The sequence below is a fragment of the Nipponia nippon genome, unplaced genomic scaffold (assembly GCF_047370975.1).
Source record: "Nipponia nippon isolate SJK-2023a ecotype South Korea unplaced genomic scaffold, ASM4737097v1 scaffold_8, whole genome shotgun sequence".
NCBI lineage: Eukaryota > Metazoa > Chordata > Aves > Pelecaniformes > Threskiornithidae > Nipponia > Nipponia nippon.
In genome coordinates, this window is record NW_028262402.1 from 4,351,012 (window position 1) to 4,375,712 (window position 24,701).

The following is a 24,701-nucleotide window of genomic DNA, read 5'->3' on the forward strand; positions in this document are numbered from 1 at the left end:
GAAGCCTTTTGCAAACCCAAGTAGATGACCTAAAATCCAAGCAAGCTACATTATCCAGGTAACGTTGTCTTTGTGCTCAGCAGCACCTGCAAAACATCTGAATACATTTGTAGGATATAATCGTTTAGGTTGGAAAAGACCTTTAAGATCATCAAGTCCAACCGTTAACCTATCACTGCCAAGTCCACCACTAAACCATGTCCCTAAGCACCACATCTAAACGTCTTTTAAATACCTCCAGGGATGGAGATTCAACCACTTCGCTGGGCAGCCTGTTCCAGTGCTTGATAACCCTTTTGGTGAAGAAATTTTTCCTGATTTCCAATTTAAACCTTCCCTGGTGCAACTTGAGGCCATTTCCTCACTTGGGAGGTAGTTCCTCTTTTCAGGTAGTTGTAGAGAGCAATAAGGTCTCCCCTCAGCCTCCTTTTCTTCAGACTAAACAACCCCAGTTCTCTCAGCTGCTCCTCATAAGACTTGTGCTCTAGGCCCGTCACCAGCCTTGTTGCTCTTCTTTGGACACACTTCAGCACTTCGATGTCTTTCACCAGTGCTGAGTACAGGGGGACGATCACTCCCCTAGTCCTGCTGGCCACGCCATGTCTGATGCAAGCCAGGATGCCATTGGCCCTCTTGGCCACCTGAGCACACTGCTGGCTCATGTTCAGGCGGCTGTCCACCAACACCCCCAGGTCCTTTTCTGCCAGGCAGCTCTCCAGCCACTCTTCCCCAAGCCTGCAGCGTTGCATGGCGTTGTTGTGACCCAAGTGCAGGACCCAGCACTGAGCCTTGTGGAATCGCATACAGTTGGCCTTAGCCCATCAATCCAGCCTGTCCAGGTCCCTCTGTAGGGCCTTCCTACCCTCCAGCACATCAACACTCCCACCCAACTTGGTGTCATCTGCAAACTTAGTGGGGGTGCACTCAATCCCCTCATCCAGATCGTTGATAAAGATATTAAACAGATCTGGTCCCAACACTGAGCCCTGGGGAGCACCGCTTGTGACTGGCTGCCACCTGGATTTAACTCCACCACAACTCTTTGGGCCCAGCCATCCATCTGTTTTTTTACTCAGCGAAGATGTTCTGCCTGGGGAAAAAAACAATGTTTAATGCTGATTTGCCTAGTCTGGTTCTAGTCTTTGCTATAGTCCATATAGTCTGCCCAGCAGAGGTACATTCGACTTAATTCTCTGTTGTTCTGGAGAGTCACATCTCAGACTTGCTTAAAAATTGTTAGAGCTGCTCTTCTGAGCCCCTGGTATGAAGCTTTAAGCAACAGGTTACACATCACAGTAATCACCTTAACTTGGTTCTCATGTAACCTTTTGTCCCCAGAAACTTGTTCTTACCGATGTGGTTGATGTATTGCTAAGTTCTACTGAGATATGCTCCACTAAAAATGGTTCAAGCATGGAAATAGCCATAATAAACAATCAAATATGCATATCCCAGTAAATGCTAATGTCAACAATAAATTTAGTTTTTCTGTGTTATTTCATGAGTATCACAGAAGCGTGACAATTTTTCATGGGATGCAAACAAGTGGGAATCATGGCAGAGAAGCCCACTGAAGGCAGATGACCACTCTGTGCAATTCAGTAAGAGAATGGTCAGCCTTCAGCCACCAGCCCCAAGATTGGCCATAGAGGGAAATGCCAGTTAAAGAGGATAGTTAACTTGACATAAAGACCGGGGTAGACAAATGTCCATCATGACACAGAAAGAATTTGTATTCAGAACCTCCTTTTCTGTGCAGAGATGTGCAACAATTTCCTTCTTTATTTAATGCACCAGAGTGTCCATTTGTTTTTCTTCCAGGTCTGTTTTTTCCCAGATTCAAACACATTGCTTCCAGTTTGATACATTCCATGTTGTGTTGGATCTTCAAACAGCATTGGTGCTACTGCCCCATTTAGGTCAAGGTCCACCAAATGCAAGTTGTACAAAGCTAGCGGTGATCAAAAGCATTGCGGCCAGATGATAAAAAGAAATAAACCAATACAGGTAATACAGTGCTTGACATTGTGTTTTCAAAAGGGTTGGAAGAATTTATTAAGTGTCATCTGTTCTTTGTTCAGTAAGCATGAGTCCTTGCAGAGTCAGATAATGTGCATTCACAGGGTCAGAGTTGATCCTGGTTAGTCTGTGTTGTTAGATTACCTGGATGGGTGGGAATAGATCTTAATATTTATCATCACAAAATGACAGCCTTAGTGTACTCTGAAGGTGTCAGAGGTAATGTAATTAGGAAATGTTGATGAGGGGTGTACAAGTTTGACATGAAAATGAGATCCCTTGAGCAACTATACGGAAAATAAAAGGTTAAGCAGTATATGCTTACGCATGCAAAAAGGACAAGTGTTAAAGATGAATTAGGAATAATCAAATACCTAATAACTGCCTGAGCTGTTATTTTTGTACAAAACCTGCACCTTTATTTGTGTGGACTATGTTTTCAATGAATGCAGCATCTATTCACACAGAGTACAGAAGCTAACTGGATGTGTTGATAAAACGATTTCTAACAATATTGGCATTTATGTGGTCACAGTCAGGCTTAAAATTTACTTTCAAAAAGGGGTAGCTCATACTTAACACTTCTTTTTTCCATGTGTTTGATACAGATCAACAGTGACTTGGTCCACATTTGCAAATTCATCTTTGCAATTGGAAAGTCTAGAAAAAAAAAAAATTCTTACCAAAATGGAAAGGTCAATCTCTATGGTCAATAAACATCAAAAATCCATTGGAAGAACAGGAAATCTGAAAATGCCCAGATACTTCTCTAGGTTTTCAACAGTCACGTATGGCATCTTGTTGCTGAACATTTAATATCAGTCTATTCACTACACATTTTGAAAAGGTGGGAAATGTCCACTGTTCCTAGACTTTGGATTTGTTGATAGTTTAAAGAGAGGGAGAATAAAAAAGGAAAGCGATCACAGCATACAGTAATGGATCAAATTCAGCTAAGACAGTTTAACTAAATATTTTTAAACAAAAAACTTCACACGATTGGAACCAGCAGGTTACAACATTTCCTAAAGCATTTACAGTTACGTCTTTTAGAACTGATCTATGGTACTACTCTTCTATAGTAGGTAACTTTAGCATATTACATTATAGAGAAGTGACTGCATTCAACAATTCATGAATGTATAGTTCAATATATAGTGCTTTTTAATGAAATAGGTTTGCAGACTGAAGTTAGTCTATTTCTGTCTGCAACCTGAACATGTCTTACTCAGCCATGTTTACTTACATGTCTTACTCGGACATCTCAGACAAGATTAGGCCCTGATGAGAGCAAGGTGCATCATAATAATAATCATTACAGAAATCTTGTGATTCATGTATCCCAGGCTATGTGACTATAGTCACCATTTGTCTTGGCACATACAGCAGTTGGTGCTGACCTAAGTCAGTTTTGATTCCTCATTCAGTTCCCTAGTAAGGCATTCTATATTGTATGCTGAGATCTGGCCTAAGTAGATCCCAGGTACTCCCACTTCCTAAAACCCAAGGCAGGCCTAACAACAAAGGTTCACTGTGAAGTGCTACGACATGCTGTTTGCTGTTCTTTCTAAGAGCTTCCATTGTAGCTTCGAAAAAGATGCAAACAGAATTATATCATCCACCGGGAAGCTTTGAATTCTTAGCAGAAGACACCATTTCTCATCAAGGGGCCCTTGAAATCTCACAAACATATTTTTACAGAAAAAAACATCCACAGCTTTGTAAGAGATGTGAATTTCTCCCTTTTTTGCACTCACTCTGTGTTGCTAGCTTGCGAGAATCGTCACTGAAAGCTACTGTACAAATGCATGAAAGCATAAGAATGCCAACATGTTTCTGTGTCAATTAAAAAACCCAAAACCCTCGTTGTAAGATCTTACAACAGACTGTAAGATCTTGCTCTGTGTTGTAACTTTTTTTTTCCCCCCGTTACCTCCTTTGCACGTTACCTCCATTGCCTATGCTGCCACCGCATGTCTCTGTGGAGACAGACACTCCAAGGACAATTCCTGTGGGGATGGGATCCAACGTCCTGCACTCCCTCTGTTCCCTCAGACAATGCTACCTCATGGAACGCTCAGGTATCACAGTACCCTGTAGCAGCAGCTGTCCTTCTATCCACATATTCCTGGCCTGCTTTGTATATCTTGCCTAACATGTAGCACTGACGTCCCCAGATGAAGGATTTTTTGCTATGCCCCATCACTTCCCTGCAAATTTAAGTGAATTTTGTAGTATCTCTTAATATACCATTTCTTGGAGTTGCCAGAGTATGTTTATTAATATAAACATTAATTTTTGGTCTGGGAAGTTCATGACAAGTTTCACATAAAGAGGTAATCTGTAACAGAGCAATCCCACAATAACAAAACCAAAATGTTAGATGAGTATAGATTTCTTAAAATAGCACATGTACAAACAGAGTTAAAGAGTACAACATTAAAAAGCTAAAGCTTCAAGAACAGTATAGTAGGCAACCAAAATTCAACAGACAGGCACATTATTTCACAGACATGTTTCCTAAAGGTAACTTCTTCGATGTTTTCCCAGGAAGGGGATGATCCATTGTTAAGCACTGTGAATACCGAATAATCACTTGGACTGCCTTATACATGAACCTGCAATGGACCAAATGAGAAAACCTGTGACTGAGGCCATGATCAAGACTGTTTGTGAGGATACATATCTGGAAATTCATCAGAAGTTTAACAGTACAAGTGTGCAACTAAGGATCTGAGACGCAAGGTTTGCTGGAGGTAATGCAGTAATTCAGACAGTTCAGGTAAACTGAGCAAAAAAAGTCAGAGCTCTTGGTCACAAGATCCTTCACACCTGGCACAGGTGAGGCAGACAGGTATCATGTGATGCCCATTTTTTTCATGTTTTCCATTCTATTAGTCTAATGAAAAATCTAACTTGAACATTGACCATCTTGACTTCATCTTAATTCTAGACCAACGTGTAACATCTGCAGGACTAGTAGGAAATAACATTCCCCTTTTGAGCTGAACATCTTGGATCTGCTGGAATAGCTGTAAAGTATTGTTTTCCCTTTTTACAGTTACCACAGTTATTATCTTAAAGCTACTTCGTAAAACTTGACTTTACATTTGTACAGTTCAGAATAGAATATTTCAGTTGTAAGGACCTACAATGATATCTAGTCAACTGCCTGACCACTTCAGGGCTTAGCAAAAGTTAAAGCAAATTGTTAACAGCATTGTCCAAATGGCCTCTTAAACACTGACAGGTTGGGGCATCGACCACCTCTAGGAAGCCTCTTCCAGTTTCTGCTGCTCAATCTGTTCTCTGCACCTAAATTTCTCTCCCACTCTTCAGGATACCTTTTTTTTTTTTTAAATCATCTAATATTTTACAACATACTTTACAGTAAGATACTTGCTATCAACTGGTGGAGTATTCCTGTCATTAAAAGTCATGTAAAAGCTTTTATAGAAGTTCAAGCCATTTTACAAGCTACAACATACTCACTTACCAGTGAAGCATGACATCTATATGTCAGTTAAAGATTCTACCCCTCAAAAAGTCACACAGTTCTAGGTTAAAAACATAAGGAGCCATAAAACAGCTAGGTTTCTAAAAGGAAATAGAAAAAAGCTGACGGAAAATTAGGTACATGCCATTTCCTTACCAGGATATTTGACCAGGATTACCATTAACCAATAGGCTTGTGAGAAACCCCATTGACCTTAACAGTTCTCAGGGCACCTTCTCTGCTGACAAAAAGCACAGTCAAGAAACACTCACTGTGCCGTTGGGGTGGGTGTTGGAGTTGACAGTTACTGAATCACTGCCATTTCCTAAGTTTCCACCTAGGTGACCTTTAAGTACTGAGATGGTTTGACTTCTTGGTGATCTGTTCTGATCTGAGCTACATCAGAAGGACTTCCTCTGAAGATCCTGCGCGCTAGACTTCAGAAAAGCAGTCAAATGACAAACAGTGTAAAAAGTTTTATTTGCTCTGTGTCTTGCAACAAATCAAGTGTAATTAATCCACAGTATTTTCTCATAGTCTGTCACAAAATATGAACAAAAGCGTCTTTTTTTTTTTTCTGCATACACTGTCTCTCCCAAGTGCTAAGAAAAACAAACAATTATAGCAGATTAAGAACAAACCTACAGCATTCCTTTACTTTAGCCGGTTCTGATACAGAGGCATACTTTTTTATTTGAGAGTCAACTCCAAGAGACTTAGCTAATTGCACAGCATTTGTATCATCACTGATTAGCGTCCCAAGAGCCACAAGCAGTCTAAAAATGGCTTCACAATCTTGAACAACTTCCATAACTGTGCTGATTACTGATAAACATTGAGCTTTGCCCTCAATGTTGTTGACTTTATGTAAGCATACAGCATAGTTCAACGTCAGTGTGGCAAGCGCAATGTGGATGTTCTTATTATTGCCTGATTTTGTTTCTATTGCTTGTGTCATTATTTCATCTCTCCGTTCCATCATGAGCTTCTGGCCTGCCTGGCTGACAAAACAATTGGAAAGAGCTCTAAGTGCCAACAGCTGGTTTGCTTGCTTTCCTTTAGGGTTCAGAAATTTAAGGAGAAGGACGATAAATTGTACGTGATCCTTTTCACTGCAGAAGTTGTCATTCACAGTGGGATGCCTGAGAGACAATCTAAGAATGTCTAGGGCTGGAAAGACAATATCTAAGAAACAAAACAAAAAATATTTTAGTGTTAATATTGCATTATGTGCAAATGTGCTGGTGAGTTTCTTCCAGATACGGACATTCCTGAACCCCTAGCTTTGGAAACAGTAACAGTTTCATGCAGGAAGAGATTTAGGTAAAGCACAAGTTGCTTGAAATTCATAAAGACAAGTATTGACAAACCCATTCTAGTAACACTTCAATTAATCACGAAAAACATGCTCCTTCGTTTAGGATAAACACAGTGCTTTGCAAAAAATCTTAAAATCTTTCCTAAAAGCTCTAATTGCTAACACTGAAGCCAAGCACAAAGTGTAACTAATCCAAAAAAGGCCTCTGAAAGCTTCCCAGTGACTGAACACCCCTACACAGGCAGCATCTCCCTTTGTCCTCATTACATACCTTACAGTTTAGTATAGCTACAAAACTGCTTACAGAAAGAAAAATGAGAAAAAAATTTTAGACTACCTTCAACTCTCAGACATAATTTGCAAAGAAAAAAAAAAAGCTGTCCTCAACTGATCAGCTGGAAATCATTGTAAGGAAACTGAACTCAAGAGTTTGTTCAGTAGTTCCCCCCTACTTTACCAAATGTCAAATGTATCTGTCTCCTTGGGTCTACTATCAGTACCTCACGCTTATAACTAAATCAAAGCTAAACCGGCTTAGCTACTTATTGAGCAGTTTTTCCTGCAGATACACAGAATCTTGAGAATTAACACTTTGTACAATACAGAGTCTGAAAGGTATGAAGACACTAGCCATCACCAGCTCCCAGCTGTGCAAAGCATAGTTTGATTAAGTGATGTTATATAACAAGTATGAATTTTTAATACCAAAATATTCTTCCTGTTAATAAATCTTTAACTGCAACTTCAAGAAAGCAGTTCATTTTAACTGCACATTTAGATATCGGTATATGCAATGTATCCATTTTTCCAGAATGTACAGTAACAACCAAACCAGCCTTTCCAATCCATCAGTGCTGACAATGATACATTATCAAATGAAATTGTATCACCTCCACTTGCATTCATTCAGAATGTTATTTCACTAACGCAGTTCTAACCACGCAACCTAGCTTCAGTAACTTCTACCATATTACACAGGAGCTACTTTTGAGATTTTTTTTAATAATTTAGCTCCATAATTTCATCTCTCATTTGATAACAACTTAGGACTTCAACCTCACACTTCTTTGCTCTATTTCCAAACAAGCCTCAAAGCTCTTGAGGATGCTTCTGCTAATGAAATAACCATGACTGATGTTTATATCAAGTTTCTCCTCTATTGTTGTGCCAACAACAAAACCTGACAACCGATTCCCAATTTTGCAATTCAGGCCACTGCCCCTGCCACTGATGAGTGCTATTAGCATCTGTTTATCATATTCTGATTTCTACTTGGGTTATAAACTCTTTGGGACAGACTGTGTAACAGCCAGCATAACAAGACTTCTGGCTCATGGTGAAGTATTGGTGAGATAATGGTACAAAAAATAATTGCGTCTACCTTCTGGCCAGTTAACTGCTCTCCATAAAGTCTGGAGTTGCTGTGCTGTAGGTGTTTCTGCAGAGGTGTTGCATGTTGCAGACAATAACTTTTCTAGGATTATCAAGTCATCTTCTGTAAGCTTATGTTCTTCAGTTGCACTGCCATTAAGTTCCTTTAATTTGCCTGTAAGACCAACAGAAGAGGCATGGCTTTCCAACATCAGAACTTCACAAATCCAGATCTTGAATGAAATACTACAAAAACACTTTACAAACAAGTTACAACTATTGTAATTGTTTTAGGAGGTTTCAAATTTTTAAACATTAATTTTCCTAGTTTCATCATCTTTCTAATTTTAAGTTTCTAATCATCACAATGATTGCTACTATTAAGTCTCCCTCTAATACTGCAACACAGTGATTCAGAATTCACATCTTAGCCTACATGCAAACAAAAATGCAGGAAAGGATCACAAGACCATTAGTTTTCATAACTGAAACATGATTCCTTTTTTGGTCTTTTCTATTACTAGGTAGTAAAAACAATAAAGAAACTGTATGTTCTTAGTGTGATCACAGTTTTTGTATTTTTATTATTTAAGTGTTATAAGGAAAATATGATTGCACCACGTCCTATATTAAAATTTCAATATGACTGAAAAATCAAAGTATTGGAAAAATTATTTTCATGTACAGCATTTTGCTTAAAATGGATCTAGCATTAAGCACCTGTCAATCATAGTTCTTCCAGAATTGATGAGGGCCACGTCAATAAGCACACAAGCAGGCAGCATTGCATCAGTACACCCTTATGAGTTTTACAGTATGCACAAAAATCAACTGTGGGCCTCTTATGAAAAAAAACATACAGCTATTAAATCTATCGCAGTCCAGTCATAATATTTGCAAGTGTATTTAACCATGCACTGTTACAAAACTGCAGGAAACTCAGTAAACCTAGTTATCAGATTCTAAGCTTCAAAAACCAAACAAGCCACTAAAACTGTGGCTAGTACAGTTATCCTTCAAGAATACTGGACAAAAATAAACTGACGAAGTATGTTTTTAAGACTAAGTAAAAGTCTCTACTTTGCTGTAACATAGCAGAATGAAAGTCAGCCAGTCTTGCTGTTCTCTCTCTCAGTAAGTTCTGGACAAAATTTTACCGTAAAATCTGTGCAAAACTAAGAGGAGGCTAAATCTATTCACTAGTGACAACCTCCAGAAAAAAAATTTCTAGTTTGTGAATCCTTTATCTTCTCCCTGAACAAATAGCAGAGCGCAAGAAAATTCAGGGAAACAGGATGAGGCTGACTGAAGATTCTGACTGATATTTTTAAACAGCAAATGAAACCTGAACAATATGTAGAAGAGCAATACTGCAGACAGAAGGCCCCAGAGAGATCTTGACAGGCTTGAGAAGTGGAACCATGCAAACTTCATGAAGTTCAAGAAGGCCAAGTGCAAGGGGTCCTGCCCCTGGGTCGAGGCAATCCCCAGTATTGGTACAGACTGGGTGATGAAGGGATTGAGAGCAGCCCTGCAGAGGACTTGGGAATACTGGTGGATTAAAAACTGGACACGAGCCGGTAATATGCGCTTGCAACCCAGAAAGCTGACTGTATCCTGGGCTGCATGAAAAACAAGTGTGGCCAGCAGGTCGAGGGAGGTAATTGTTCACTCTCATGAGACCCCACCGGGAGTACTGTATCCAGCTCTGGGGTCCCCAGCACAAGAAATAAATGGACCTGTTGGAATGGGTCCACAGGAGGGCCACAAAAATGATCAGAGACTAGAAAACCTCTCCTATGAGGAAAGGCTGAGAGAGCTGGGGTTATTCAGCCCGGAGAAGAGACGCCTCCGGGGAGACCTTATTGAGGCTTTTCAATATGTAAAGGGGGCTCGTAAGAAAGATGGAGGGAGATTTTTTACCAGGGCCTGTATTGACAGAACAAGGGGCATTGGTTTTAAACCAAAAGAGACACTGGAATAGGTTGCTCAGAGAAGTTGTGGATGTCCCATCCCTGGAAGTGTTTGAGGTCAGGTTGGATGGGGCTTTCACCAAGATCTCCCTGCCCATGGCAGGGGGTTTGGATGAGATGACCTTCAAAAGGTCCCTTCCAACCCAAACCATTCTGTGATTCCATGACTATAAGGCCTCTTCTCTTCAAGAAGCTGAATAAATGTGAAGGTATGCTTTTTCTGAAAAGTAGAATCTCTCATTTTAAGTTTTCTTGTCAGAAGACTACAATATTTTTAAGCTCTGTATAAAAAGGGGAGGGAAGGAAGTGAGAGAATTTTATTTTTGAGATCTTCAAGGCAGGTACATTGTGAATATAAACTAGTTTTACAAAACCCATAAATGTACTAAGGCATTCTACGAAAACATACTGAAATAAATCAGTGACAAATAGGGTAGAGATTCTTTGGAACGTTTACAGAAAAATATAGAAGAGAGTAGAAAACATGGGAAAAGAAAGGCAATAACAAGCCAATAATAACATTTACCAAAAATGGGTATAATTACTAAATATTGTACACTGTTTTCTTTTTCTGTTATGCAGAGACTTCTGCTCAAATATAGAAGTGACTATTACAACCCACGACATTGCAGAGTGCCTTACTTTAAAACTTCATAGATTATACTGTATGGCTATCTGATGAACTAAAACTTTCATGAGCAAAATCAGAAAGGGATTGCACATGAGCTACATACCCAGCAGCTAGGTGAAAAAAAGTACGGTATTCAAATGTACCAGCTTGATTAAAAAGATGCTGAACAACAGTAGACACAAGCCAAGGGGAAAAAAAATGGATATCCCATATTAGATAAGAGTTCTTGTGAAATTTACTCATACTCATAAGCCTTCAAATACATGCATCATTAAAGTGATGAATGCAATTTTAAAAGGTCAAAACCAAGAAATAGTAGGGAAGCTATGGACAATCACTTAGCTTTTTGAAAAGATCAAAAGTGAAGTTACTTCAGACAGATGAAAAATAAAACCATCCTTGAAATTAAAACACTGACCCAGTATCTGTGTAGGATTGGCCTGGTCAAAGGTGACAGCATCCTTCTTCGGAAAATAAATATTTTCAACTTTTGCTGCAGCTGATTGGTAGGCACCCATTCCTACACAAAAGAAATATGAGAAGTTCAACAATGTACCAAAGTGTCTGACACAGAACAATATTCTATTAGTAAGTCCCTCCTGCTGGACATTACTCAGAAAAATATCTTAAAAAAAAAATTGAATAATTATGCAAATAGCTTCATTCCTTATGTTATTTTTATATTCAAGGGTTAAAGCTTAAAAGTAATACCTTCACAAACTGTTCTCCCCAATGTAAAATGCACTATACAACTGTAAATTATCAACTGTGATTTCTGAATTACATGACCTAAATAGATAGTCATTCATAGGAACGTTAAGACATGAAAATGGCAAGGGTCATTTTAGAACAAAGATGCCTTCTGCCCCTGCAATCTTATCTTTTGATTATTTTCATAATGAATATGCAAAGTTTTTATATATTGGAAGATTTGCAGATATGAACAAGTTAAGTCACATGCAATAGTAGCCTGAAATCTCTTTAGAAAGAGTAATGAAAAGCTTTAATCTATGATCTATAATGATTTCCTAGAATTATAGGTGAATTAGTGGCTGATACTCTAATTTCCATTAAGTACCTCTACCAGTTTCTTTGATCAACAACACAACTACTAGTAAAACAAAAATCCTCTGAAAAACAGATTACTATCGTATATCTTAAAGTTTCTGTGCATGATTCCTGTGTGTAAAGGAAGGCTCTGTTATCCCTATTTTCTGAATAATTTCCAGAGTATAAGCAGCTTCAATCAGCTCATTATTTTTAATCAAGTGTAAATTTGCATCAATATAGAATCCTTGTCAAAGGAAAAACTGAAGCAAAAGATCAGCAATGCTTTTTGTTGGCAGGCATCATGTCTTACCTGTATATGGATCAACCCCACCCACTGCATTTGATGCTGAACCAGGAACATAGCGACCAGCACCTGATTGGAGACATTAGGCTTTTTAAACACTAATGTATACCTGTATTTAGTTACTAACTTTCAAACATCACTATTAAAGGTGTTATTTTGCACTAAAGGAATTAAGAAGTCTTCAACACTTCGTGAAATTTAAGGATTAAATCTATGCAGATGCATGAGGGTGGTGCTGGTGGTGATGATGGCATTGGCAAGCTAAGTGACCCACAGCTGGGAGACATTCTGGCATGGTCTCCGGCACCCACTGGCGCAAAGGCCCTCAGCACAGCAGATACCTTATCCATGACAAGCTCCAGGGGGAGGACAACGCTGCCCGCGCCTGGTCTCTCTCTGTGCCTGGGGGCAGCAGTGGCCTCTCCTATGGGAAGTGGACTCTGTCACACTGAGGCCTCAGATGAAGGAACTGCAGTGTCTTGGCATCTGCAGATACCACAGCCAGAGCCACCAAAGCAAGGGAGGAGACATAGCTGGAGACAGCAGAATAGGAACTGAGAAAGACTCTCAAGATAGGGAAGGCTGAAGGCTGTGGCTTTTGGCAACAGCAAAGGCTTCTGCTCCACCTGGAGATCTGCAACTGTGGAACAGGAACAGTGCCCTGGCAGTGGTGAGGACAAACACCCAACAGGAGATGCATCAGAGCCAGCTGAGACTGCACCTCGGGCCTGCAAAAAGGCGAAAGGCAAGCAGCAGTAATGGGAGGCTTCCTCCTGCAAGGTATGGAGGCACCCATCTACTGACATGACACAGTATCTTGGGAGGTTTGTGTCTGCTGGAGGCCAGGATGCTGCAGAGAAACTGCCACAGCTTGCCTGGCCTTCAGACTACTACCCTGTTACTCTTCCATATTGGCATCAGTGATACTGCCAAGGAAGTCCTGGAGAGTATCAAGAGTGATTAGAGGCCTCTGGCAGCAAGGGTGAAGGGCCCAGGTGGTGTTTCTTTGATGCTGCCAGCAAAGCAAACACACTTGAGTAGAAACAGACTCATCAAGTGGGTCAGCAACTCACTGCATGGCTGGTTTTGCAAGCAGGACTTTGGCATCTATTGACTACAGGACCCTCTCTGAGGAGCAAGAGCTACCGATCAAGGATGGGATAAGACTGACAAATCAGGGCTGGAATGTCTTTGCAAACAGGCTTGCTAAACTAGAGAGGAGGACTTTAAACTAGCTATACCAGGGAGGGTTAGAATCTGAAATTTAGGGCAGAAGGCACCAACAAAAGTCATGTAATAAGAAAAAAGGAATAATAAGGAAAAAAGAAAACTATTTCAATGAATATACCCATTCCCATGTTGGCCATGCCTATGAGAGTTTGACAAAACATGAGGTTAAGACCTACTCCTCTGCTGTAGAGGACAGTGACAAGAGGCAGACCAGAGAGCAGAGGGCTCTTCTCTACTGAACAGATCTGGACATGCTTTGACAGTGGCAGAGTCCACTTTAGCAGTCTGTCCCACACTACTGCCCCAAATGCAGAACTGCAAAAAACAGTGTTCTGGAGCCAAACACTGAATGCAACTGAACACAATAAAATACACATCTTAAATGCTAGCAAGACAGATTATAAATTTCACATTACCAGTAAATGGATCTGCCGCAGGTATTGTACTTGATCCAGAGGAAGAGCCTGGAACATAACGTCCAGCACCTAGTAAAACCATAAGAAAAGCAATGACTACTGTACACAGCTTGATGTTTTTAAATTTCAATGCTTTTCAGACAGAAGCAGCTCAAAAATAAAGCCAAATATCAAATACGTCTTATTGTTTCTTGTGGCATTGTAAGAAATCTGATCCTATCCACACAGAAGTCTCCTGATGCTGAACAAATTCTTCCTAATTATTTGAGGGTCAGAAATTTGTTTTCTGAGCATATGCATTACACATTTGGACACAGCCAGATCAAAAGTATGTGCGTAAGTTCAGATGACTGCGGCTCTGAGTTACATCTGAACCTGATTAACAGCCTGTATTCTCGCTTCTAGTTCATTGCAAGAAAAAGATTTAGCTCAATTATTTTGATGACATTTTACTCCTAACTTGACCTTTGTGAAATCAGTTGAAATAAGACTGGTTTATTTTGTAAATGTGATAAGCAAGACGTCATTGATTAACACGGTTCAGCTTATGAATAATTAACTTGTTCTAGTTCCATTTCCTGCCTGAAAAAGGGTCATTTATGTATTTCACCTAGTTTCAGTTCATTCTCTAGCTAAATTTTTGTATTTTATTAATTGTATTAACAGCACCTGGCCACTTCTTGGACTAATATGAAAAGCAGAGTTTTCTTCCACTGGAAAAAAAGACTAGACTGAAAAATACATCTGGCTTGATTAAAATTTTGTTGAAGATTTGTTCTGACAAATACTTCACAAGTTTGTCGAGTTTTCATATTTTTCTTGTCAGATGTATCTGTGCCTTGCCCTCTTCATTTGAGGACATGAAAGTCCTGTACAAGAAGTGCAGGAGCTATGACACTGAAGTCTGCCTGAGCAGACAGTGAGGTGGATTGAAAAGGAGCTGCACAGCCAGGCCCAGAGGGTGGTGATCAGTGGCACAATATCTAGTTGGAGGCCAGTCACTGGTGGTGTACCCCAGGGGTCAGTACTGTATCCAGTCCTGTTCAACATCTTCATTAATGATCTGGAAGATGGGTCAGAGTGCACCGCCAGCGAGTTTGCTGATGACGCAAAACTGGGAGGAGTGACTGATGTCATCATTTAAGTTTAAAATTTTTACCTGTAAATGGATCTGAAAATTGAGCACTTGTACTCAACAGTGTTTGCCCCTTAGTGTTGTCCATAATAAACTTGGCCACCTGATCCAGAAACATAGGATTCAGATCATTCTTTTGCAGGAAGTTGTATGCAGTCAGCCAAGGATCATCAGTGATGTTATACGGCAGTTTGAAGGAAGGCCCACTTTCATTTACATCAATAGTGAAAACATAGTCATACTCCTTTAAGCAGAATAAAAATAAAAACAATTAGAAGTTTGTCAGCACTTTTTACATAAAGATGTATCAAATGCAGACTAATAATGGCCCAGGGCTAAGCCTAAAAACTTGAATACTGCTACTTGCAGATTGTATCAATAACACTCTCCTACACAGGCTGCAAGTAAAAAATACTTAAGGCATGTCCTGTGCCAGAATTCTCTGTCTCAAGAAGAGCGGGCTAGAACAACACATATCATGATAATGTGTGCGCAGATATATTACAAAATAACAGACACATCAGGTAACTCTCATGGACAGCTCTGGCTGCCTGCAAAGCTATAGGGCAGTCAGATGCCTCAAAAAACTTGTCTTAAAAGCACACTTCTAATACTAGAAAACAACAAATTCCTAAGGTTTCTGTAAACCATGCGAGAGAGAAAATTAGTATGTCAAAGGCATTTCTTCTGTGGTGGCACTAGACACAGACTTTTCTATGTGTATTTCAGTAAAGGAAACATTTTTCAGCTTATCTGTCTTTAGGTTCAAAAGTTACTACAGAAAAGGGGTACAGAAAGTCTGGTACCTAATATTTTAGGTAAGCCTTGCATTATATATTGTACAGTTCACCTCCTTTGGAAAGGAGGTTAAAACTAACTTTTCAAGGTATTAGCAATAAATACTAGAGAACTTGATCACTTCTCTACTAATAGTTTACAATTCTCCAAAATAATTTGTCTCCATTGGCTTACTCATTTTACAAAATGTGTTTCAAAAATCATAAAGCAAGTAGTACTTACTTATACTTCTACCTCGGAGTTTTAATAGATCAAAGACAACAAAGAAGTACCAACAAATATCTACTTTCTAAATTATATTTTATCTAAGCAAAGACTGGAATAAATTTTTAATGGAAAATTAAGCATTTTACTTAGGAACGAATAAAACTAATTAAAGTTTGCATATACCTTTCCTTCAAATAAAACCTTTCCAGATGTTTGTTGCGTGGCTCCAGAAGAACCAACAACATCACCAATCTTTATCCATCTTCCTTCACTGACACTCCACTGATATGCTTCTACTTTCCCATTATCTTTAATAAGCCGTGTCTGTCCATCTCTTGTTCCTGTAGACAGGAGTGTTTAAGAGTTTGAACAAATTCAAGAATACAATTTACTTTAGGAGAGAAAGAAGTCTTCAAATAGCGCTCAATTTAAAGATGAAAACATAGTTCACCCACATTTAAACTCACAGCACAGAAAGTAACTAGATACTACATGTTGCAACAAGAATAGCAGAAATCTTGACAACAGCATTCTACTATTAGAGTAATGGTATCTGTCACTGGACTAAGTTGCAAAAGCAATCCTTAAGTATTTCAAAAGTTTACCATTTTCCCAGGGAGATGGCAATCAAGGGTGATATTCTCCCATGGTCTAACAAGATGGGAAGCTTCATACGACTGTAAGATTTATGCCACTTGCTGATCAGAGCCAAGGGCTGAGGTCACTGGTTACTTCACCTTGGGAAAAAGTATTTGTCTATTTATGAGTAATTTGTCTATTTATGAGTAATTTGTCTATTTATGAGTAATTTGTCTATTTATGAGTAATTTGTCTATTTATGAGTAATTTGTCTATTTATGAGTAATTTGTCTATTTATGAGTAATTTGTCTATTTATGAGTAAATTTAACGGTTGGATTCAATGACCTTAAGGGTCTTTTCCAACCTTAATGATTCTATGATTCTATGATTAACTACCACTGTTTCCACTGTATTCTCAGTAATCTCCCGAGTACCTGGAAAGTGTAAACTGAGTCAAGACAAACTATTTTTCAAGCGGAAAGCTAAAGCAGAAAATTTGCATCTACTTTTCTTTTAGGAAGAAAACTCCACATTCAGTAGTCCTTTTGCACACTACGTAACTGTCTCGTATACTATTGGCACAGCTGGCATAACAGATCCAAAACATCCTGAACATGCTGCAGCATCCTGAATTCCACCTTCTTCTAAATTATCTCATAACAAATATTTTTTACCATTTTAGTCTACAAAAACACTTATATATTTAAACTAGAGTCTTGCCTCCAAAAGAATCAATGAAAGGATAGTAGAGGAAAATTAAGCTGTTTTCTTCAGCAACTCTATTGTAAGTGATCAAAGCCTTAATTTTAGAAACTATGGAGAGTTTCAGTATCTCAAACCAAGATTTGGAGGCATCTCTAACATCACAAAAGTACAATAACTTACCAGGATCCTTAAGATGTTCTCTTCCAGGAAGGTCATCAGCATTAATATCTCCTAAATCACCAGTTTTAGGGTCAATGGATGCTTGAGAAAGCTCATTTTCAAAAGCCTGAATCTCCTCGGCACTTGCTGTACGTTCCAAAGACTCTGTAAACACTCTTATAATTCCATCACTGAATGGAGAGAAAACATTCAAACAGAAATACTATTTTGAATGTCAAAATGATTACATACATTCTAATGGTGATTTCTATGTCATGAGAAACCATCGTTATTTCTAACAACCCCTCCCAATTATTTTTATGAAAGGAATTCGCTCTGATGCTAAAAACACCCAGAGAAGGATTTCAGCAGGTAATCCTATCTGTAGTATAATTTTAAAATCAAGGTAGGATACCGTGGCAATTAAACACGGACTCCACATATGAGTTTAGGCGAAGGCAAGCGAAGACAAGCGAAAATGACGACGACACTTTATTTTTACAATCTATCCCTTTTATAATATGATCTAGCGTTCACGAGCAAGCAAAACCCATTTCACTGGCTACTGTCTTGCATCCACGTGTCTCTTCAGCGTTACTTATTGGTTCTTCAAGCTGGTGCATGTGAATTCCTCTTTCAGGGATGTATCCAATCTCATCCTTATTTTTCTGCCTCTAAGTTTCACAAACTTGTTTGTAACAAGCCTCAAGGCCACAGCTGCATTCCTGTGAACCTGTTTGTAACAAGCCCAAAGGGCACAGCTGCATCTCGTCAAAGCAAAACACTATCTCATTTATTCCCACAGGATATGCCTATCAAAAGGGTTCTTTATACAGTACTTGTAAGTCCATTTTCAGTCTATTCATGGTTTACATTCTCAAAGAACTCACTCTACCTTTGTGATCCACATAACAAATGAATGACTTTTTGGATGAAGTATACTTCACGTGTTTAAATCCCCATAGACACTTTGATGGCTGTATTTTTAAATATAGATGAAACTGATATCTAAAGTGATGCTTGCAATTTCATCAAGGGTTTGCAGATTTAGATCTAAAAATACACTGAGAGTAAAACCTGGATACCTTGCACCAACTACGATGTCACCATTGTCTAACACACAGCAGCACCATACAGACTGAGCTGGGAGTCTGATTGTTTGAGCACATTCCCCTTGTTTCCAGATTCTAAGAGATCTATCCTCTCCAGTAGTTACAAAATCTGAAAAGAAAAAAAATATAAAAACTTTTAAAGCATATTTTTAGTGTACTGTGATACTAGATGCTATTCTGCAACTGGGTATCTAAAAATTAGAACAGTAAAAGAACCTTTCTACAATTTAATACTTCTCTCAATTGCAAGAAGAGAGCTAAAAGAAAGGCACCACATAGTTGTCTTCTCAAAAAAAAATGCAGTGCATAAATTACAGACTAAGCAGCCAGACAGGGAATGAAATTATGCTCAAGACAAACAAAAGATTCTTTCCTCCTTCCAAGAGTTTAAACAAAGAACTTTGAACAATTTTGTAACTATCACTGTTTTATCTTACACTATACTTGCATAGTTTCACATTTGTTTTAAATTCAGATTTTTTGCAAGGTAGGTCTGCTTTTTCAGGAAACATGTATAAAGCACTCAAAAGTCTACAAACTCCTCCATGAGGAATTTTAAGGCATAACAGGTTTATGACAGCCACTAGTATACATGCACTTTACCTGCTGAACAAATGCACAAGTGTCCCATAATCCACACAAAGGTCACTGACTTGGAGTTTCTACTGCAACTGTCTGCAACAGTTAGTTCTGAACCTCTGAACCTCTAGCTCTGAAAACAAATGCAATTAAGCCCTGCACATAAAATTCTTAACCTAAATGATTTATAATATACTTTGAAAACTTTCTGTGGAAGTATCTAAATTTACATCACCTCAAACTGGTAAGCCATGTGTTACCCATTTCAGTACTCCGCAGTGGTGCTGAAATACAGGTGGCAATCTAGATGATAGTTTTGCCTATTGTTTCGCTAAAGTTTCACTTAAGCCTTACAATTAGGCCTAACTCAGGACCTTTCATCTCACCTACTGCCAGAGGTGTGATTTGGAGTCAATCATGGTATTTTTTAAAATTATTTATGCTAAAGGAAAGAAGTAAATTAAATGCTATCTGAGTTCTTTAGTTGTGGCAGCTCCACAGAACTACAGAATGCCTACTTTATAATTTCATTTTGGAAGAATTTTGGGTAATAGTCAGAAAAATCATCTTACCTTTACATTGAGGGAAGACAGAGATGCTGTATATATAATTTGTATGTCCATAATACACCTGCAGACACTTGCCAGAGATCTGCCATCTTCGAACACTAGCATCATTAGCACAGGAAAGGAATTCCATTTCACTGAGAATAGCTAAACCTCTCACACAATCTTCATGTCCTTTATAAAAGAAAGGAAAACTTTTAATGCAGCTTTTCTTTCCATTAGCAGCAATATACCATTTCTATTTAGCTCACATCTAAATCCTGGCAATCAATCTTCATTATGGGAGCAGTTTAAAAAAAAGCAGTTCATTGCTCATTACTTTCTGAAAAAAATCTAATTCTTTTAAAAGTGATGTGATTTCTGGGCATACAACTTGAGAAACTTAAGAAATCCTGCCTAAAACCTGTTCAGTTTATCTATGGTTTTGTAGGGTTTTAATTTTTTTTTTTATTTTTAAAAGAGCAATGACCCTGATGAAATTACCAACTGCAGCAACATTTACCAGTGAATGTTCTTTCACATCTGCCTGCCTTCCACAGTTTAATAGTTTTGTCAGCTGAACCAGTCAACATTAATCCCTGTTCAGGCAGTATTTTCACTGCCCATATTGCAGCTGTGTGACCCTGCAAAAAAAAAAAAAAAACAAACAATAGTTAGACTTGTCAGAATCAAATTCGGAGTACCTATTTTATATTCATGTAGAGGAACTTCATACCTGTAATGTCATCATACATCTGTCATTCAACCAGACCTTGGCTGTCATGTCCCATGATCCACTTAATAATGTGCCAAATTTCCCAGATGAAAGGCTGCAAACTGGAATGAACATTCAAATCAGCACTGACAAGTTTCCTGCATTCCCACCAATCTTATGCCAGCAATTTAGAGAGATGTATTTAAGGAGATTTACTTCGTATTAGGAGCATATTTAGTGTTGAGGAGTTTGAGGAAGAATTAAGTAGAACTGTAGTTGCACTGCAACCTAGAAAGGAGCTGCTTAAAAATCTCTTCACCTTAGATTACAAAACTTTCACATCTTTTCGACATTCATATTTTTAAATTTCTCTTAGTACCAGATCTTGTCTCCTTAGACTAGAATATGTTGACAAGCAGGTTAGATAACTAGTCAAGACACAGAATTAATGCAAAGGTTTAGTTTTAAGATTACAGAGAAAGCCAAGATTTCATCAACATGTATTAATGTACATCCTCAAGAAGCAATATTTCTTACCAAAAGTACTTAGCTCATCTTCTTGGAAGGCAAAATAATACTACCACCAAGAAATTGTGGTAACATTTAAAGATTTAGCAAAATGTTAATCTGCAAATGCTCCAGTAATACACAGGTAATAAAACTGAAGACACATGGTGCTAATACAGTTATACTAGTAAGTTTATAGAAAGAGCTAAGTCATAAACAGAGAATACCCTGTTCATCTAATCATTCATAAAAGCAAAGTATGGCCTTATGTTTCTTGCTCCTGTGACTCGACAGTGGCAACTGGACAGTATTCTACCCTGTCACTTGTCCTGTCCTACTTTTTCTCCACTTTAAAACAGACTTTACAATTAATGTAATTTTACTTTTCTTCATGTTTTACATTACTGTAAAAATGGCTACAAATACCTTTTTGTAGAGGAATCTATAACTTGCCTAGAACACCTCATTCCTTTTTACCTCTCTGGAGGGAGCATGTCACATGTTATTTTAACTACTCATCCATCCCAGGTTTCTGATGAAGTATGTAAGCTACTCCATGCCTCCTTATACAATGACATTATCTTCTTTCTTTCTCATAGAAAGCCAAGAGGTTTTAATACAAAAATAAAGTTTTGGTACTGCTTAGCAGTTCAGAGTATTTTCAAACTGGGCTCCACAAATATTCTTTAACACAGTTTAAAGAAAGCCCCAAAGCCTCCAAGACTTGAAATGTTTATTTTTGACACCCTATAATTAAACAATTAGACTGTTCAAAGGTCTGTTAAATACTAAATCAGCTCATGAAAAGACAAACTTCGTATGCTAATAAGAAAATTGCTGAATCTTTTATTATATAGCTCAAGAAAAGGTACACAAAGTTGGTTTAACATGTCACATGTTGCACTGACCTGACCAAAGAGAGGTGAAATTTCTGCAGTGAGCTTTTAGTCTTCACTATGTATTTAAAGCACCAATTAATATTAGATTCCCCATCCAGGTAACAAAATAGGCAGTGAGTTTGTTTACTTAGGAAGCTCACTTTTTCTACTGCTATCGACTTTGATATAAAAATTAAGCTTAATACATGGAGAACTAAATTAATTGCTTCTTAAAAATGCAACTCTTGGAAAAAGGGTAATTATTCTGTAAATTGCCATGTGTTCACATACACAGTAAAAGCTCAACCATTCATCAGTGTAAACTTGGAATGCTGTGCAATGAAGTCACTGCATGAATTGAGACTATAAAATCCTACTTGCAGAGGCCATAATTAAGAATTTTCTACATTAAATACCAAAGAAATCAAACTTGAGTTTTATAACTTCAACTTAATTTCCTCTATAACAAATCACATTAACTTTTATGCAACAAACGCCAAAATAAAATTACTACATACCTGTGTTCTTATGACCCTTAAGGACATAAAGAGGAGCTGGGTTGTCAACTGTGAAAATGCAAATATTATGATCATTGCCACCAGTTGCAATCAGCCCACGAGGATAGAGGTCACTTGGAGGTATGATGCACACACAAGATACAAAATTTGAGTGGCCACTCATACAGTGCATTTCAGTAAAACCCCTGTTAGGACTGAACATATAGGATAATCAGTTCAGAGTCATGACAGAAACAGTACTTATTTGAGGTACTGAATTACAACACGTGTTTTATACTCCAATTCTTGAACTAATAACTATGCTTGCATTGTACTGAATAAATACTATGGATTTCCTAGAAAGAATGAGAAACTTAAGAGAAAAATTATATCCCAGCATTCCAACCCAGTAAGAAATACTTAAAGCTTTCCACTAATTTTTCAGTAATGGCAGGCCTGGAAGGACTTAGTTTTGTTTTCACCTGCTCGTTGGCAAACACTGTGCTCAATTTGATCAGAAGTAGCTGCAGTTTGCCTTTATGAAATCTTTTGCTGTCTCAAGACTCAAATAGGTACCCAGTACACCCTAAAATAATGGAGCACATAAGCAAATAAAGTATACTGCCTGCCAGATCTACTCACTGGTTCTTAATTAGGAGCACTGTAGAGGTTTAATAGTTAAATACATTACAACTGATTCAAGCAGCACCCTTATTTCTTCATCATGATCCAGCCTCAATAGTTATAGCACTAACTGGAAAAAGCTACTTATCCCTGCAGAATAAATGTGTGCATTGTGGTGGTGTTTGGGTTTGGGGTTTTTTCCCCTCAAAAAACCCATATCATATCACACTGTCATCCTTCATACTCTAATGCTTGGAAAGCTTGGTATATGTAGGGAAATCATGATGCTCTTCTAAATTCTAAAACGTCTTCTCTGCTGAAGGTACAGAGAACAAATGAAGGTAACATACCTTCCTGCAAAATTTAAATAACAAAAATAACATACAGGAGTTTGCTTACCCACTGAACCCTGCCTACTGTAATCCCAGAGTCTTCAAAGCAGAGAGAGATAATCATTAGCAATGCTATGGCTCTGCATAAGTTACCAATGTGTTCCTCACCAGCCCTCAAAAATTATAGGTTAGAATTAGACTTCCTTTCCTGCAATAAATTTCTATGCCATTTAACAAGTTCTTTCCCTTGTGATGAGAGACTTAATAAGACACACTTAATGAGATTAGTCTTCCTCCATCTCAGCTGCAGAGCTACAGAGATCAGCTTAAACACGCATGTGAGCATTCAGGCAAATTTGCCAATTATCTGTTTCACTGGAAGCCAGTGGAAAGAATATCCATGCCTGGCAACTTCAGAATGTGGTTCACAATTTGAAAGTATAGACAGGTGAGGAAATATGTCCTGTGGCCTCCTGCAATACCTTACATCTCCATCATCTCCTATTCACATCACTTAGCAGTACCTCTTCTGGTCATAATGATATGCTGAAAAATTCACTGAGTGAATTCAGCAAGACAAATCCAGTAGGAGACAACCCCATACAACACAAACATCAGAGAAAATAATGTTGGGTTTTTTTCCTTTTCTAATGTCTTTGTGTATTTCTTTTCTGTGCAGTTTTTGGTTTATATTCCATTTTGTGTTCAAAGAACTCTGCTCAGCAAGGGCGAGAAAAGAGTTTTTAAAAAATATTCAAAGCATATGGCTTTACTGTCAAAATGCAGCATTGTACTTTGGTACTGAATACCAAGAGGTGGAAATAACATTAATACCACCTGGAAAAAAGACACCCATATTTATAGACACTATTAGTGTCTGCAAAGCACGCTAAAAATATCGACATGCAGTTAACTGTTTGAGCAAATACAACCTTCCCCAACGGCAGGCATGCAAGCGGTAATACCTTAGCCATTCGCAAACTCATCACAACGCCTCCAGCGAAGAGACTCCCCCCGCCGGCCACAAGCCCGGCACCGCCCCAGGCCCCCGCCGGCTCAGCCGCGAGTTCCAAGAGAGAACACGGCGGCGGGGACCAACCCGGCGGGGCACCCCCAGCGGCTGCAGCTCCGCACCCTTCCACAAGCGCAACGCGGAGCGGCCGCCCAGGCCCGCCCAGCGCCGGCAGCTCTGCCGCGGCCCGGCACTCACCCGTCAGGAGCCCAGAGCCGCGCAGTTCGGTCCCGGGAGACGGACACGAAACCGCCCTGGGGGAAGAGGCCGCGGGTCAGGCCCCGCACGTCCTGCCCGTGCCCCATCAGGGAGCAGCGAAGCCGGTACGCGCCGCCCTCGCCCGCCATGGCGAGAGGCCGCCGAGCCGTCCTGACACAGCAACTATCCTCCCCGCCGCGGCCGCCGCCGCTACCGGAAACCGCCAAGCGCCGCGCCGGAAGAGGTGTCACAGGGCACGCCGTCCAGCCGCAGCGAGACTCCATGTCCCGGCAGGCACCGCGCTCCAGA

At 39.1% G+C, this 24,701-nt stretch overlaps 1 protein-coding gene across 1 annotated transcript; it reads right to left on the reverse strand.

Moving 5' to 3' along the window:
* Positions 1–4,420: 4,420 nt before the first annotated feature.
* Positions 4,421–24,697, reverse strand: PLAA (phospholipase A2 activating protein). The gene is made up of 14 exons (XM_087741380.1): positions 24,393–24,697; positions 22,248–22,441; positions 20,366–20,466; positions 20,153–20,273; positions 19,657–19,824; positions 18,479–18,614; positions 17,415–17,584; positions 16,132–16,289; positions 14,968–15,187; positions 13,809–13,877; positions 12,169–12,231; positions 11,227–11,328; positions 8,215–8,379; positions 4,421–6,700 (listed from the first exon to the last, which is right to left on the reverse strand). The coding sequence occupies exons 1-14, from the start codon at positions 24,674–24,676 to the stop codon at positions 6,135–6,137; spliced, it is 2,517 nt and encodes an 838-aa protein (XP_087597506.1). The 5' UTR covers positions 24,677–24,697; the 3' UTR covers positions 4,421–6,134.
* Between the last annotated feature and the right edge of the window lie 4 nt (positions 24,698–24,701).